Here is a 16730-nt window from a genome sequence, read left to right on the forward strand (position 1 = left end):
TCCAGTGTGGTGTAGTGGCTAAGGGGTTGGACTGGGAGTTGGGAGATCTGGGTTCTAGTCCCCACTCGGCCATGGAAACTCACTGGGTGACTTTGGGCCAGTCACAAACTCTCTCAGCCCAACCTACCTCACAGGGTTGTTGTTGTGAGGATAAAATGGAGAGGAGGAGGATTGTGTTCGCCGCCTTGGGTTCCTTAGAGGGGAAAAAAGCCGGGATTTAATTGCTAATAATAATTATCATCGTCGTCATCATCATCATCATCTCTCCCCCTCCCCGCAAATTCCTGGCAGGGAGATGCGAGAATAGCCAAGGTTTCTCCTGGAGGCACAGGAAACGGAAAAGTTGGCAATCCCGTCTGTGCGTTTAATAACTCCATCCCTGTGGCTGCGAAGGGGACGGCTCTGCCCAGCGGCCGGCAGAGGGCGAGCCCTGCCTACGTGCTGCCTGGCTCTCGCACGCAAAGCATTCCCAAGAGCCCAACTCCAAGGGTAGAGGGAAAGGGAGCGAGCGAGCGCGTCGCCTCCGCCACCTGCACCCGGCAGGCGAGGGAAAGCGGAACCCGGGGCCGGCTGGTCGCTGCCGCGGCTTCCCTGCTCAGCAGCGCCTCCCCTACCTGGCGAGGGAGCGGCGCTCGAGCCCCGCCCTACGCGCCCCGCCGCCGGGCAGCAGTTCATTCCCCCGCGCCCTCCCTCCGTCCCTTCCGCCTTCCTCGCTCTTCTCCGGGCATTTTGCAAACAAGTTCAGCTGCCGCCGAGGCCGGGCAAAGGTCGTGCGCCCTCCCGGCGGCGGCGTCTCTCCCCTTCTCTCCCTCGCCATGTGTTCTGCCCCCGCGTCGTGAGCGCGGCTGGACTTTCCCTTCCTCCGCCGCTCGGGACTACTTGGGATTTGTACCGGGTGTTGTTGGATGCGTCGGAGACACCCGCCGGCTTCGCTCTGCGCCTCTCTCCCGCCGCCGCCGCTGCGCCCCTCTCGGATTGCGAGGACATGTCGGTGACCGAGCTGTACAGCAAGGTAAGGCCGTGGCTGGAGGTGGCGTGGCGGGGCAGGCGGCTGCCGCCCCTGCGGTGAGCTCCCCGGGCAGGTCCACCTGGGCTCTTCCTCCGCTGCTCGCTTCCCGTCCTCTCCTCGCTACTTCGCTCCCCACCCCAGTGCGCTCTCGTTTCTGCGCCTCGCTTTCCCGTGCGCTCCGAGGTTGGCTTCTCGCAACCGAGCGTCGGTTTCCTCCTGTATTGGGGGATTCCGTCCCTGCTTCGGGCTTTGGAGGTCCGCCTTTTGCAACGCTGGGAGGTCAGTCGCTCTTCTTCCCCTGTTCCAGAGGGGAAACGGAGGCAGAGAGAGAGAGGGAAAGGGCGTGTGGTGATGCTCAAGGCTCCCCAGTTTCTTCGTGGAGAGCCGGTGCGGTGTAGTGACGCGTCTGCTTGGGGTTGGATCAGAGAGGCTTCTATCCAGATCCTTGTTCAGCCGTGACCCTCGCTGGGTGACCTTGGGCCAGTAGCCATCTCCTGGCCTAACCTACCTCACAGGGTTGTTGTGAGGATGAGATTGGATGATCCCCAATCCTCAAGAGTAATGGGAGATGTGGGACTCGAACTCGGATCTTGCAGATCCAAGCCGGGCATTCTGACTTTGGAACCTGCCTACTTGCTTCTGTTCCCAAATAAGAATCTTCTCCGTCCTCCCATTTCCCCATTTCCTGCATTAGAGGTTGCCGGTTGCTGTTTTCTTTTTTAGAAAGGCACTTTAAAGTTTTGTTGCTAGGAGGCAGCAACGGCTGCTGTCGTTGGGGTGACTTGGCTGGGATCCCTCCGCCTCCTCCCCTTCCTCCTCCACCTGTTCTGCTGCTGCTACCTGAGCCGTTCCACTGCCTCCGCTTCCTGAAAGCCCCGTGTGACTGCAGGGGCCCTCATTGCAGCAGGCTGCTGCTTCCCGCTCCAGCGGTGCACCGGAGGCTGGGAACTTGGGGCGAAAGTCCAGGACCTTGCAGCCCAGCCCCCTCTCCCCCGCCAAATGACCACCCAGAGTGTGTCCTGTCATGAGAATTATCTGGGCAGCAAAAGCATTTTATTCCTGTACTCATGTTCTTGCTTTGATTTACCGTAGTGAATTTAAAGCGCACATGTGCACGGGTGTTTTGTTTTATTTTTAAATCGGAGTTGGCAAAGTTTTGTTGATGTTTTTGTTCTAACGTATCAGAAATGTAGAAGCAGTTATAAAGCATGGCGGTTGGAGAAGGGGAAGAAAAAGGCTAGCTGTGTGCTTAATTGCGGAAAAAACCCGCCCCCCATAAGGCCATTAAAGGCAGGGTCTAAAATTACCTAGCAGACCCACTGCTGAAGCACTACAAAAATAACCCATCCTGATCTCAGGAATCTTTTGCTGTATTAAGGATGCTTCCTCCTCTTTTCTCTTCCCTGCCGTGGGATTGCCAACAGCGCCTTAATTTTGAAAGGGACAATCTATAATTGTCCCTTTTTTGTATTTGTGTTTTTAACTTGTTGGTTGTTTTATTATGGTTTTAATTTTTGTGAACCGCCCAGAGAGCTTCGGCTATTGGGCGGTATAAAAATGTAATAAATAAAATAAATAAATAAAAATAAATAAAATATAATGTCCAAGCCGTTTAGAATGTGAGGAATAGGCCATCTTTATAATAAATTATCCATGTTAGTCCTGATTGATCCTAATGGGATACAAAGTGAGCAGAGAACTGATATTTTCCTCCGCCCACAGATTCCGGGTGTGTGTCTGTCCTGCCTTGTCTCTTTGGTGAAGGGGAGCGGCTACAACTCGGGTGGGGTAGATCTCTCACCCACACCCAATAAACTTTCCATAAAGGAAGGTCTGGCAGGAAGTTTTGGGATCTGACACCTATATTTGGAAGAAGGCGTTTCTTTCCTCCACCCCTTCCCATCAGTCTGATTAATGAACTCTCCTTGGTTGCCTGTTTCACCTTTTCCTTAGGGTTGCTCAATTGGCTGCAACCTGCAGAACAGGTGTTTACCTTTCCAAAGCAGCAGTGAAGGAGGAGATGTGGCAGCCAGACACCCTTAATGGGCTGCCTCCCTCAGTGAGTCCACCTTCTCCTTCCCCTCTTCCTCCTCATTACAGGCAGAGAGCCAGTGAGCAAGTAGGCAGGGGCATCTCCTGCACCGCCTCCTCACCACCACCACCACCGGAGCAAGAAGCACGTGCACAAGCATGTTGCAGTGGTGAAGAAGATGAGCAACTCCAGGGGGCTGTTGTCAGGGGCCCCCTGCTGGGATGTGGTCCCACGGGAGGTGCCCGTCCATGCCTACCTTTAATTCAGGCCCTGTCTGATCTCTGCTTGTTTGTCCCCAGCCATCCTCTCCTGCTGCAGTAGACCAAGTGTGTCTGTGTTTAATGGTAAACAGTTCTCTTGGGTTCTTACTTGGCAAACCCTGAGTGGTATCTTGGCGTCTTTGCTTAGATATATATTTCTCTTTAGGCACCTTGCTGCTGTGTTAATTCTGCTTCTGACCCTGTGGCTGTGTTCTGACAACACAGCAGACAATGGTGGCTTAATATTCAACTCCACGGTTGATTATCGACGGGGTACTCCTCACACGACATGATTATAATCAACTGTAGTGTGGATTAAGGCCAGCATCGAGTTGACTATTAGTCAACAGTGTGTTTGATTGACACAACCCCCATCCTCTTTACCCCCCCCCAGTCCTCCCGCTGGTATCCCATCAGCCAGTTCTGCTGGCTGGACTAGAGCTGTAGCCGGTGTTTGGGTCACTCTTGCCAGGAGACTCTGTAGTCACCAAAAATAACCAACTGTGTGTGATGCAATAGTCAACGGTGCCCGACACACAACACAATAACCAACAGTTGTTCAAATAATCAACTCTGCACAGCATTGGTTATTTCAGCCGAATAACCAACTGTGGTGTGAAAAAAGTCTTGATAGACAACACAATAAGCAGCCGTTGACTATTTAACCCACCTTTGGTTATCATTTTCTCCGAACCTGGTCACTCTATTGTTGGTAGAGAGTCGATCTCTGTGTAGTTGGAGCTGTTTATCTGCAAAGGTCTGTGTGTGCCTGTGTGTAGATGTTTTCTTGGTAGCGAGAAACATTGGCTATGTAGTTTTTTTTTGTTGTTGCTGCCAGGGCCTAGCTTGGGATCTGTTTTCATTCTCAGAGTTTGATACTTGAACAGGTGACGTTATACTCAGGAAATTGCCTCTAGGCATGTGCAGAGTACCTTTTCTTAGGTGAGGAAGGCTTTCAAGTCAGAGAATGTGTTTACCAAATAGGCTTCATCTTCTCTGTTTTAAAAAATCAAACACTCTCTCCTCTGCTCCAGAGCATGGCTTCTGTTTTCCCTTTCTCCTTGTAATGGTGATCTGTCAACCTGTTCAAGTGTGCAAGTGCTGCTTCCTTTGTCTGCTGCTGTGTCTCTGTGGTGGAGAGCTGTGGTACCCTTCAAGACTCAGATAAGAAGCAAAGGTTGTCCTGGTGGCCTCTTTTCATTCTGGTGGCGGGGGCAGCTCTGTCTACCTACCTCTGTGTGTAACATTCAACAGACAGGATAAAATAAATTCAAAAGACTAGGCTAGGGCTCCTGCTTTCATAAAACCAGGGAGACCAGCAAGGTCCAAATCTGGTGTGTCCGGTAAACAGCTATCACCTTCTTGCTAGTCTTCCAAATAGGGTTGTTCTGTTAAAATGGAATAATTTTCATGTATGCCACACCAAGCTCCTTCGAAGATTGGTAGGACAGAGATGGAACAAATGAGGAGGAAATTCAGTGGGTGCAGTTTTGTAGCCCTGTACATGAAGCTGTACATACCAAAAATCCCCCCCTCTTTTGTGTTGTTAAAGGTAGAGAAGCTGGCTTGCTTTGCTATCTAGTGACTCGAGACCTTGCTTTTCCTGAGCCTGATCCAATTTCAGCTGATCTCTGCTGATGCGTGGCTTGTTTTCATCAGTTTTGTGGCAGCCTCCGACTGTCAAATCAACTGTAAAATATTATAATATTTGCCCCTACGTTGTTGTTGTTTTTTAAACCATGTGTTCCTGTCCTTTTTTAACACTTTGCTTTTAGCTGGGTTGTGTAGCAGTTGCTTGAAAACCTTGTGGTATCTGCCTAATGAACAAAACCAGGAGGAATTAAGGGCCAAGCTACATGTTAGCCAGGTGTCCCAAATCATGTGCTTAATTTTGCGTAGAGCATGAGAGCAGAGTCATGGCTGCTGGACGTCTGTCCTTGTTAGCCCTGAGTTCCTGCTGCCTGTGCATCAAGGGGACAGGTTTGAAATGGGCGCTGTTCTCTGTATGCTTAGGCTTTTCTGTATGCTTAGGATTTTGCACAACCAGGGATCTTAATCGCAGGAGGTGCTATATACAGAATGTTGCCCTTGTTCAAGGCAGGTGTCAAAGGTAGGCCTGGTCAGGCACCTGCCAAGGGTCCACACCTCAGCAGGAGCCCTCTCACAAGAGGCTCCTGAACTTCCTCTTCATCATGCAACCTGCTTGCTCACCTGCCTCTCACTCTGGCCCAGACAACAATGATGGGGAAGAGGAGGAGGAGGAGGAAGAGGAGATGAAGATGCCACTGCCTACTTGTTCATTAGCTGTCTGCCTGTTCTCATCAGACCTTCCCTCTCAATGCATGGACAGCAGGGCCAAGAAAGATGAATTGGCAGTGCCAGCAGGCATGGCCCCACCCCATGCAGTGGGTGATCAGGTACCCCTGAGTAGTGCTGTTGGAGTTGCGTGATTAAAAACATAAGAACATAAGTGCCCTGCTTGATCAGACCAAGGGTCCATGCATTGAGCAGGGGGTTGGACTCTATTTATTTATTTATTACATTTCTATACCGCCCAATAGCTGAAGCTCTCTGGGCGGTTCAATGGCCTTATAGGCCCCTTCCAACTCTACTATTCTATGATTCTATGATCTAGTCCAGCACTCTGTTCACACAGTGGCCAACCAGCCATCGTCCAGGGACCAACAAGCAGGACATGGTACAACAGCACCCTCCCACCCATGTTCCCCAGCAACTAGTTTGCTTCTTCAAAAAGCAGCCATTTTTCTTTCCCTCCTTTTCTGCACCTCCCCACTCCCGATTTGGTTGAGGAAGAAAAGTTTGGACCCACCCTGTGCCATGCCCCCATACAAATTCCTCCTTCCCTCCACTTTTTTTTAGTGGAATAAAATTACATTGGGAGTTCCAGTTGTAGAATTCGCAGCATAATGTGTCGTTGAGCCCTAAAGATTTATTGTAGACTAGATGCATGAAATGTCATTCTCTGTCGGGAGTTACATAAAACATGCTCGCAGATCCATGTACATGGGTATAGAGATTTTTATTTTAAATACAGAACAGGGTCCCACAGCTCTTTCCCACTGCAGGTGTAATATTAGCATAGCAAATATAGGAAGATGGTTTATTGCCCATTTCTCCTGCTGTGAAGGGTCACTATGTTTATCTTGCATGTATTTGAGCTTTGCACAGAAATGTCACAAATTCTACCTCTTGCATTTCATTGCCTTTGACTCCACTAATTACAATTTCCCCCTCCCTTTGTCTCCACGTGTGTGTGTACACCTGATAACATTTCATGCATGCATGGCATAAAGTGGACTCTAGTCCGTTAAAGCATCTGCCGCGATAAATTTGTTAATCTTTAAGGTGCCACAAGACTCTTGCATTAGAATCTTAGGCGTGTTTCCCTCTGAAATGGGTTCTACTGTGTTCAGTGGGACGTAACCCTTTAAGAAGTGATTTTACGACTGCAGCCGTAGTTGGTTTTGCTGTGTCAGGCAACCTTCTGGAATTTGCTGGATGAGCAGGGAGACACCTTGAGTCATCTCCTGTGGTGTGTTTTCTAAGGAATATGTGGTTGGTTGTGCAATCCGGGCAGGGCCTTGGAGCAGAAGTCTAGGGCCCCACATGGCAGAACGTTATAAAGTAGCCCTGCTGCATTTTGCCCTCCAAACGTAGCATGACTGCTTTTATAACATTTTGAAGAACCACCCAGAGAGCTTTAGCTATTGGGCGGTATAGAAATGAAATAAATAAATAAATAAATAAGAAAGTGAAGTAATGTACATTACAATCTAAAGTGGGTGGGGTGACCTGATGTGAAGGTACAAAGCCATTAAGTCTAGAGTCTAAGGCTGCTGAATAGCATGACTATAAGGAAATGAATAAATTGAAACTTCTCAAATGCTGTTTAGGGCAAATGCACACACAATTCTTGCAAATGCTACTTTCTTCCACAATCCACTCCATATAGCACAGAGCCCCACGCATAGTCTTGCCAACTTTTTTTCCTTCCCTGGCAGGGCTCCTGTGCCTTTAACTGTGTTAGCAGCAGCACAGCAGGCAGAAATTCAACAGATGAAGTTCTTCCTGCCACAAAGATATACAGTGAAGACTGGAAACATGACTTGTTGGTTTTTCTTGCTGTCATACGGCTGTTTAAAAGCACAGGAATCTTGTCATGAAGGAGAAGTAGCAACCTTATAGCAAACTATCACTGTAGCAGAGAAAACGTATCTCTTTCGTTGGGGTCCCTCCTTCTGTTTGGCTTGCAACAATTGGACTTGATTTGGCCAGGGAGCAAATGGAAACTGTTAGGTGGGCCTGGTGGTTTGTTAGTGAAATTAAATATCCTGTTCATTCGCTGCTTAACGAAGCAAAAACGGCTGGAGTTTGTTCTACATGCCATCCAGTTTAATTATGTAGGGAAATTGGTTGACAGTCCCTTGTTTCCTGCCGTGGACTGATCCTTTTCATGCAGGGTGGGGCAGGTGAGGTCATGAACTTCCTGGGAAACCTGTACTTGGTGACTTCATCTGCTATTTATAAGGGAAGGCCTGAGTGCAAACGAAACAGCCCATTGTAGAGTTGTGATTTGCGAGTCATGAACAAGAGAGGAAATACAATTCACCCAAAGCTGGATGTCTTGCAAACAAAAATTAGGATTCCTTCCCCTGCCCCTCCCTCAACCTTTAAAAACTGAGCATGGTTCTTCATATTTTATGTAATGCGCACACACATTGCATTACATAAAATAATAAAATGAACATTGCCCAATATAGCAGTTAAGTTGCCTGTCTTTTTACTGATCTCGCGGTGGCTGTAACTTGAGGAGGAGACTTTTAGAGAAATGTAGATGTATGTCCCTAGTAGAGACACATGGGTTGCCATCTCGCCCTGCTCCTGAATTTTACATTTATCTATCAGGCTGGGTTCACACATTCTGTTAATCCATGGTGGGTGGCAAGCTACGCTCAGTAGGTAGTTATGCTAGCAACCTACTGTGCTCAGTCAGTCGATCAGGCAAACGAGTTACACAGAGTAGTTTATTTCGCTCACAGCCCCTCCTGTAGTTCTCCTGCCTAGCTGGGCAGATATCCCAGCTTCCTTTGCGGTGGGCATAGAGATCACTTGAGAGGAGCAGAGCAGTGGCAGGGTTTTTGGCTACTCTTGCTGAGCAGCTCTGTAGGCAATCTCTGTAACCCATGCTGCGCGACAGACAACACGCTAACCCACCATAGGTAAAATAACCCTTTCTGCAGACTGTGGGTTCTCAGGATGGCTTATTTGATGGAAATAATCCACCATGGGTGGAGGCAAACACCCCACAGTTAACATGCTAACCCATCATGGGTTGTTCTGAAAAATAAACAGTCATGGCTTAGATTGTTGTTATTATTTATTTATTTATTTATTTAGCACCAACGATGTACTCGGTGCTGTACAAAATATACAAATAAAATAACGATACCCTGCCTAGAGGCTTACAATCTAAAATCAATCAACAAGATGGTTGTGTACAGAGTACAGACACAGTACAGAGTCAGTTTTTTTTTTTTAAAGGTGACAACTTTTGATAATTAAACGTTGATATTGTTCAGTACAGTCAGCATTCCTTTCCAGAGTCTTCTTACTAATGTCAGTTCTTCCAGGAATTAGATTTTATCTCATGAGATAATGCAAGCTAATAATAATAAAAAAGCTTTGCTTTCTGGCTCACAGCTGACCCAGTAATTCTGAATGAGAGATCACAATGTGTAAAGTATTAGTTCACAAGTGAGGAACCTTCTTGACCCAAGAACATCATGTCTAAACGAGATTTGTGTAAGTTGCAAGTCTGCATCATATTTCACCGATAGAAAGTTGACCAGTTATTTGACTCTTGTTGGCTTGGCATTAAATGGAAATAGTTATTTCCAATGTGCTGCTGTGCTCTGAACAGGAAAATGCATGTGTTTGTTTAAATGTCTGTAGGAATGCAGTGTACAAAAGATGTTTCTCCTATTGTTTTTGCAGTCAAAATGCCTTTATACTTCCAGCAGCTGTTGAGATTTTAGGAAATTCCACTGGGCTTCAAAGACCTTTCAGTGGGCTTTTGCTTGTTTTTTTGGACTACTTCGGAACAGGTGTTTCGAGTCTTCCAGTCCTACGTTTTATAACTATCAATGTATTATCATTTCCTGTAATAGCAAAATCAAGAGATGCATGCTGACAGGACTGGAACCAAAATAGGGAACTGGAGAAACAAGAAGGAGGTGTAGGCATGGTTGAGGGGAACCTCTTGAGGTTTGCAGAAGTACAATATATTTAAACCAAAAACTACAAAGCAAACAGGCCAGTGCAGACTGAGCATTGCGTGTAAATTGGAAAAGAAAAACACATCAAGTTCTTGTGGATTATCAAAATTGTAGTGGATTATACACTTGACCTTGACATGGGAACTAATGATTGAATAATATTCCTGCAAAGTGATGAACTGGATGTCTGAATGTTGGTTTTATGATTTTGAGGATGCTAAGAACTGTTTGTTGCCTTGTGTGAAAGCCTGGTTCTCTCCAATGCTTTGGACTGTTCCTGTGATGAATCTAATATTATTTTTGGCTGTCTATCCGTTCCTGCTGCTTGTTATCCACAGGGTAGCCTCGAGGCAACTGCTCTGGAAGAAACACAAGGGATACCTGCCTTGTGGCTAACACTGTCATATCAAGCAAAACCCGTTTTGCTTCCAAAAAGGACAAAACAATAGTGGTCTGATTTGTGCTACGTTTCGATAAGTACGCGGAAAGCAGTCTGTGACCTGGTTGGCATGACACGACAACCCACCATGTGTCATCAGTGGGTTGTCATGTCATGTGAACCCCAGTACAGTTTTGCAGGGTCATTTTACTTTTCACAAACAAATCTCCCTGAGAAACCATGGTTTGTTTTAGGGTTGTTGAGACCTGTGGTGGTTTGCGCCAATGCACCATCCCAACCCGGCAGGTTGATTTTTATCAGGGGTTGCTGTAAGCTGCCCAGCCAGAGCAGTAACCCCCCCTTGCCACTTCTCAAGATATCGCTTGTGCCACCGCCATCTTCCCTCCTCACTTCTCAATGCCCTCTGCCCTGTGCCCCCCAAAATCTTGAATATCAAGGTATGACAGCTACTGGGTGCTCTAATGTGAAGCACGCTTTAAAAACGCAAGCACCCAAATAGAGGATGAAATTGACTAGGACATTGAGAAGAGAGGGATATTAATATGCTGGACTAAATACTGGAGAGCCAACAAAATTCCCTGGGGGGACACCCCCCCACACACACACACTGGTGAATGGGTTTGGGTGTTCTGAAAATTAATTCCATTTAGCAGCCTGATGCACGATGTGTGTGTGTGCGCACGGGGGGAGATTCCTTCAGTAGCTGGCATCTCCATCAGACCAATTGCAGAAAGGTTGCTGATACAGGGACCGAGGCAGTGAGGAGTTCTACTGCAAAGGTGCCTGGGACGTGTGCTGGAGCTGGTGGGAGGAGCGAGGATGGAGGGAACGTGTAGTGGCAAGCCTGATTGTCTGTCAGGAGTACCATGGGTTATTCAGCGAACAACCAAGCCATGGTGGCTTTTTCATAGGGTCACAGTGATGTGTGGTTACATCAAGTGTGTGAGTTTGATTGTGTGTATTGGGCACTCTCACAGCAGGACCAGCCTATTGTGGGGGAGTGTTTGGGGAGGGACCCTGCTCCAAACTCTTACTCTCCACAGAGTGGGGTCAGTGTTGGCTAGGAGCAGGACCTTTTCCATAGTGGCTTTAGCGAACTCCCGCAAGGGTCATCTGTTAGAGCTGAATAACACTGAGATCTAGAACACAGGACGTTCTAAGAGCTGATCTCTGTGTTGCACAGAATGAGATGGTGCAGTTTTAGACACTGCCGCTAGGTGGAAGGCATCCTATATTTGAATCCTGCCCCACCGAATAAACTCAATCCATCTAGTAAACAAGCACATAGGAGTGAGAGGTTTAGCATGGCCTTCTTTATGTTCCAGCATACTGTGGCCCCATTCATATGAACATGAGAAGTGCCATGCTGGACCAGACCAAGGGTCCATCTAGTCCAGCACTCTGTTTGCACAGTGGCCAACCAGCCTTCGGCCAGGGACCCAAAAAGCAGGACATGGTGCAACAGCACCCTCCCACCCATGTTCCCCAGCAACTGGTGCACATAGGCTTACTGTCTCAAATACTGGGTCAGGAGACTAAGGGTCACTGGCACCCCCGCGTCCCAGAAAGGTCATGGCAAAGGGAGGAGGCCTGTTTTGAACTATAACTGGCAGGCATCAGTTTGGGGGAAGACTGGCATGTAGGTTTTATCTTGCAGGGTTAATAGCAGCTGTCGATGGTCAGTGAGTTTAATTGGGAAAATGGTCCGGGGTGGTGGGGGTAGTAAGGAAGGGTCCCAGAGCCAAATCTCACCACTCTCCTGTAGCTTGAAACTGTAGAGGATCTTTTCTACATGTCAATTCTAGCTCTGCTTTTATAGGGATTTAAGTTGTTTCAATAGTGGACCGTTTTGATTCAAATATTGCTGAAAATGTGTTTTAAAATGCCGTAAACCACTTTAAAAGCAATATAGCCCCTTTTTTTGTTTTAGAACGAAGCACAAGTCAGTCCAGCAGTGTCCCTATAACCCTCTGGGTCACCCATCAGACAAGGATCCAGCTGGTGGTGTGTGAAAAGATGCTCATTTCTAAATGCATTATCACATCCCGCCAGCAGACTGCATAACAAATGTTTAATTCCACTGTTAAATCTGAGTTTGGCTGAGGGCGATTGGGTTTCTGCATGGCTCCTCTTCACCCTTTTTGAATGCAAGTAACCTCATGGTTTGAAAATTATTCTTTTAATATCTTCATCAAGGTTAATCCACTTGATAGGGAGTTAGTTATTCTAGATTACTTAAATTTAAATAAAGAACTGACACTTAATTGAACCTAGGGTTAACTAGGCTTTTTAAAAAGTTATTTGATATCTTGTAATTTTGAGAATATCCCATAATTACATGACTGAAACATCTTTTTTGTTAACCCTGTGCAGGGCCTATATCAAGAGTAAGCATGGTTGGGTACCTACCGAGGGCCCACAGCCCAGCATGGGAGGCCTGGCAAGAGTCCCTTGGAGTTGCTACCCATCATCCCCATTGCAGCTGGCTTGTTCATCTGCCTCTCAGTCTGCCTCAGACCATGGTGGTGTTGAGATGGAGGAGGAGTAGATGCTGCCAGTTACACAATACCTGACGGAACTCCTCTCCTGACATGAACCTACCTGAACACTACATTCAACATCTAATGTCCTCCTCTGGGTGCCTACTCCGAGGGAAGCTCGGAGGGTAGCAACAAGAGAGAGGGCCTTCTCTGTGGTGGCCCCCCAATTGTGGAACAATCTCCCTGACGAGGCCCGCTTGGCGCTGACATCGTCACCTTTTCTGCGCCAGGTCAAGACGTTTCTGTTCTCCCAGGCGTTTATTAATATGGAATGAGCCTGGGTCTGTTTTTTAGCTCATCATTTGTAAAGTTGTTATAGTGGTTTTTAAATGTATGTGCATTTTGCATGTTTTTGTGGTTTTTAATCTTTGTGTATTGTTCTTAAGTGTTTTTATCTTATGTGAACCACCCAGAGAGCTTCTGCTATGGGGCGGTATACAAATGCAATAAAATAAAAATGAGATGAGGAGCAATGGCAGGGAGAAGATAACCTCAATGGGCCCCCTCCCTCAGTGAGTCTATCTTTCCCAACAGCCCACAACAACTTGGAATTGGCACTGACCCAGTGTGTCGATACTAATGACCATGTAACCACTCATATGTACCTGCTTGGTAATTTGTAAGAAGTGTGAAGAATGTGGTAAAATAATGACCATGCCACTCTTCTGGTGTATTATTTTATTTATTTATTACATTTATATACCGCTCCATAGCTGAAGCTCTCAAGGCAGTTTACAAAGATGAAAACACGGAATATTAAAAACAATATACACAATTTTAAACCATAAAAACTGATTACATACAATATCCATCTATTCTGGGTCAGTTAAATCTCAACATATGTTGTTAAAAACCTGGGAGAAGAGGAAAGTCTTGACCTGGCGCTGAAAAGATAACAATGTTGGCATCAGGTGAGCCTTGTCAGGGAGATCAATCCATAATGGGGGGGGGCACCTTTTAAAAGGCCCTTTCCCTTGTATGGTTATCTGTGTTCTCACAGTCCTATACTTATAACTTGTGCCTTAAAGTTTATTAAGCATCCAATATTCTAACAAATGATAATGGGGATTGTGTACAATAGTTCATTCAACAAAGGATTTGATTATGATCTCTGCAATAGAACCACCTAAATTGTGTGAATGAAAACGTGGTAACCTAAATTAGGGTAACCATATGAAAAGGAGGACAGGGCTCCTGTATCTTTAACAGTTGCATAGAAAAGGGAATTTCAGCAGGTGTCATTTGTATATATAGAGAATCTGGTGAAATTCCCTCTTCATCACAACAGTTAAAGCTGCAGGAACTACCGTATACTAGAGTGACCAGATTCAAAAGAGGGCAGGGCACCTGCAGCTTTAATTGTTGTGATGAAGAGGAAATTTCACCAGGTTCTCCATATATACAAATGACACCTGCTGAAATTTCCTTTTCAATACAACTGTTAAAGATACAGGAGCCCTGTCCTCCTTTTCATATGGCCACCCTACCTAAATGCAAAGGGGTGCAAAAGGGCAATTATTCTGGGTTAGTTTATTTCCTGGATGCTTCTTAAACTAATTCTGCCAAAACCAGTCTTGGCAGGAGGAATTTAAGGCACAATCCTATACATGTTTAGGCAGCAAAAAAGTCCTTCAATTCCCAGCATGCAGTTGTAGAACTTTTTCCTGTCTGAACATGCATAGGATTGCACCCTTAATTATTTTTCTTGCATCTTCCCTTCTCTAGCTTTAAGTGCGAGTGTTGAGAAACCCTTTCTAAAAGCAAGGCCTGTGAAACATTGCATTAGCCTCTAGGGTGCAATCATTAATGGGTTAAAGATGGCAATTGGTGGAGGTTTCTATAGACATAATCCAAGGTCTTAACACTCTCTTCTAAACTGTTATATATATCTTAGTCAAGTGGTACCCTAGGCGTTTGTGCGTTGGGTGTAACGTTAGAAAAATATCCCACTAGAATAAACCTTGTTCATTTAAATGGGAAGCCACAACATGATCAACATTTAATTATTTTTACTGCACTGTTTTTATCTTATTGATTTATTTTACTGGACTGTTTTTGCTGAAGATACGGCAGGGGTGGCTGGCATGCGAAATGAGTGTCCTATGAACTTAATCCCTCAGAGTCAAAGCTGATCCCTTCCCCATGGCATGATATTTGCTTTATTACATTTCTATACCGCCCAATAGCACTTTTGGGAGTGTGTGGCGTGAGATATATTCATATACGTAAACAACCCTTCCTCCAACTTTGCATGTCTGTAGGCTGAAGGAAATGCTTTATTCCTTCTTCTGACTGTATAGAAACTGGGCTCATTAGTATTTTAAGCAGAGCGCAGGGCGAGCTTTGAACATGATCTCCTGCCACTAATTTAACTCCAGGGTTAAATTAAGCCTGTTGAGAATCGCCTGGCAAATCGTTTGATGTTGGCTCTCCCAGTGTGGCTGATGGACTTTGGTTTTGATGGGCTAGCTGCAGGGAAACCCCACTCACTCCAAGGCTTTTGGAGAGGGTGAACTTGGGTGGCGTCTTCAGGCACCAAAGCAATCCCTGCACTTTTGCCCAGTTGCTGAAAAAGTTACCTGTCGGGTTATACATCCATCTGGCAGCTTGCTCCCACCTGTGCACCTCACTAGTACTTTCTGTGCTTTGCTGTAATTCAGGTCGAGGACATACTAAATCAGGTACTGGGCACATACGAATGAATTTGACTTTTTACTGAGTCGCACCACTGGTCCATATAGCCTAGTATTGGCCATATCTTGAAACTTCTTCATGTGGTGAGAGGACAGTTTTGACTAGGGTGACCATATGAAAAGGAGGACAGGGCTCCTGTATCTTTAAAGTTGTATAGAAAAGGGAATTTCAGCAAGTGTCATTTGAATGCATGTAGTACCTGGTGAAATTCTCTCTTCATCCCAACAATTAAAGCTGCAGGAGTCCTGCCCTCTTGACCAGGTACAAAAGAGAGGAGGGCACCTGCAGCTTTAACTATTGCAATGAAGAGGGGATTTCACCAGGTGCTGTATGCATACAAATGACACCTGCTGAAAATCTCTTTTCTCTACAAGAGCCCTGTCCTCCTTTTGATATGGTTACCCCAGTTTTGACAAGTTAATTGTAGAATCATAGAGTAGTAGAGCTGGAAGGGGCCTATAAGGCCATTGAGTCCAACCCCCTGAAGCCCACACTCAGGCCCAGCATGGAAACCACTAGGCCTCTACCCAGGTGGTAGTAATTTTTATAGTCCAGCCTGGAGCTGATTGGGGGCAGGGGCGGGCACAATAGTCTCAGTGACTTACCAGCCATGATGTTCCAGGCAGGTTACTTGAGAGTTAGCTGGTCTCCACAAGAGAAAAGAGAAAGTCGGAATGTGGGGGAGGGGCTAGATGGCACAGACCCTCAACCCACTGCTGTTGCTCCATCCTTCCACAACCTGAAGCCCTCCAGATGGGTTGGATGACAACTTCCATCGTTCCCAGCCAGAATTCCAACACATATGGAGGGCACCAGGTTGGGGAAGGCTGCTCTGGTCTGATTGGCTGTAGCTCCCCAGGGCCTCAGTAAGGCATCCTGGCCAGACCTGGTAGTGAGATTTATTTTGGATAGCGTGACCATATGGAAAGGAGGACAAGGCTCCTGTATCTTTAACAGTTGTACAGAAAAGGGAATTTCAGCAGGTGTCATTTGTATGCATCCAGCACCTGGTGAAATTCCCTCTTCATCACCACAGTTAAAGCTGCAGGAGCCCTGCCTTCTCTTGTATCTGGTTACTCTAGCTATACTATAGTATACTATATGGGTGTCTGGCATCAGCTCCGTTAAGTAATTAATTAATTTTTAAATGGCTGCCGACCATAAAGAAAATTTGCTGCAGCAAAAGCTACACTAGAGTGACCAGATACAAAAGAGGGCAGGGCTCCTGCAGCTTGAACTGTTGCAATGAAGACGGAATTTCACCAGGTGCTGTTGCATGCATTCAAGTGACACTTGCTGAAATTCCCCTTTCTATTAAGCTGTTAAAGATACAGGAGCTCTGTCCTCCTTTCCATATGATCACCCTGTTTTTGGAGGTACTATGAATCGAACCTGAAACCTTCTATAAGCAAAGGATGTGCTTTATCACTCGGTTATGAACCCTTCTTGAGTAAACATAACAGCAGCATCTCCTTTCCAAAGAACTTTTAACCTTTTCT

General features: G+C 46.3%; 1 protein-coding gene across 2 annotated transcripts in view; it reads left to right on the plus strand.

Moving 5' to 3' along the window:
• Window positions 1-831: 831 nt before the first annotated feature.
• The window catches only part of MYO5B (myosin VB), a 339709-nt gene continuing 323810 nt past the window's right edge, over window positions 832-16730 (plus strand). For both annotated transcript variants that reach the window (XM_063128253.1, XM_063128254.1), the window contains exon 1: window positions 832-1012. In XM_063128253.1, coding sequence (XP_062984323.1) covers window positions 986-1012 — 27 coding nt within the window. In that variant the 5' untranslated portion in view covers window positions 832-985. The remainder of the gene's footprint in view (window positions 1013-16730) is intronic.

Source organism: Elgaria multicarinata, chromosome 6 (genome assembly GCF_023053635.1).
Source record: "Elgaria multicarinata webbii isolate HBS135686 ecotype San Diego chromosome 6, rElgMul1.1.pri, whole genome shotgun sequence".
Lineage (NCBI taxonomy): Eukaryota > Metazoa > Chordata > Lepidosauria > Squamata > Anguidae > Elgaria > Elgaria multicarinata.